The sequence below is a fragment of the Tarenaya hassleriana genome, unplaced genomic scaffold, assembly GCF_000463585.1.
Source record: "Tarenaya hassleriana unplaced genomic scaffold, ASM46358v1 Cleome2212, whole genome shotgun sequence".
NCBI lineage: Eukaryota > Viridiplantae > Streptophyta > Magnoliopsida > Brassicales > Cleomaceae > Tarenaya > Tarenaya hassleriana.
Genome location: NW_010965552.1, coordinates 1 through 1,230, shown reverse-complemented (window position 1 = coordinate 1,230; position 1,230 = coordinate 1). Strand labels below are relative to the sequence as shown.

The following is a 1,230-nucleotide window of genomic DNA, read 5'->3' as shown; positions in this document are numbered from 1 at the left end:
GGGCCGCACGAGCACCGCCATCGCGCGGTGGAGGCGGCCGTTGGCTCGCCGCAGTGTTTCTGGTGGCTTTTCAGATCTGCGAGGACGGAGAAGCTCTTCTTCTGGCAACGGTGGCATGGGAAGAGCTTCGGGCAGTGGCTTCTCTTGAAATGATTCCTGACACAGATCACTGATTTCAATGGCCGGAATCGCTTGTGTCTCTGGTTCCTGTTGCAGCCTTCGTGCGGGCACGAGAACAGAATTTTCCGGTGACCGGCAGTCGAATCATGTGGCAGCACCTCCGTCGGCGTCCTCGGCTTCGACAGCGCTTCCGTGGTTTTGTACTGGTCACCGTGGGCGCGCATATGCATCCGCAGATTCGCGTCGCGCTTGAATCCTTTGCCACAAATCTCACAGAAATGGACGTGCTCCGCCAGAATCTCCACCGCGTCGAGCTCAATCACGTCGTAGTCATCCAGATTTTCGTGGCCCTGTTTCTCGCTAGGGTTCGGAATCCGGAACACGTGACTCGGATCCTGTCCAGGCGGCATCGCCGGCGCTTCCGGAGGTGGTGGAGGCTGCTGTAAACATGATAGAAGAGCAGAGCCATTGACGACGACCTGTTCTATCGCTGCCGAAATCTCCGACGATATTACGTCCATCTGATCCCTGCGGAGGATGATATTTCCGTTGACGGTTTCCGCAAGGAAGCTCTGCAGCGAATCCATCCGCATCCGGACCGTATCTAGACGCCGGAGAGGATCGCAGAAGCCGGAGTAATCGCCGGTAACAGAAAATTCCGGCGAGGTGTCATAAGTTTCGCTGGGGTTAGCCATATTTTCCGGTGTGGGGGAAGATACAGAGAAGTCAACGAAGGTGGAGCAGTTTCAGTTTCTCCACTCCAAATGCCAAGGGAAGCAGGAAGAGGATACAAAGCGCGTAATCGTCAACGTCCACGTGGCATCGTCTCGAATAAACATTATAATATACAAAACGAAGCTTCCAAACTAATGATACGATGAAGACATCATTTTTGACATAATATGTAATTTAATGTTTTGTGGACCGGAGTCACGACGATTGATTCAAATGAGATATTATTAAATTAATTGCTAATTATTTTATTTGGGGATAATAAAAAAATAAGGAGACAAATAAGATAAGAATGACATGACGAGATCGCATGCCCTCTGTACTCTGTTCTCGAGGTTTATTAAATTAATCACTAATTATTTTCTTGGGGGTGGGGGG

General features: G+C 50.4%; 1 protein-coding gene across 1 annotated transcript; it reads right to left on the bottom strand.

Annotated features, from left to right (window-relative positions):
* Window positions 1-7: 7 nt before the first annotated feature.
* On the bottom strand, window positions 8-970 carry LOC104815172 (protein SENSITIVE TO PROTON RHIZOTOXICITY 1-like; the record flags this gene model as incomplete). Its single annotated transcript, XM_010543486.2, has 1 exon — window positions 8-970. A coding segment is annotated over exon 1 (808 nt), but the record flags the coding sequence as incomplete, so codon positions are not given.
* Window positions 971-1,230: the final 260 nt, after the last annotated feature.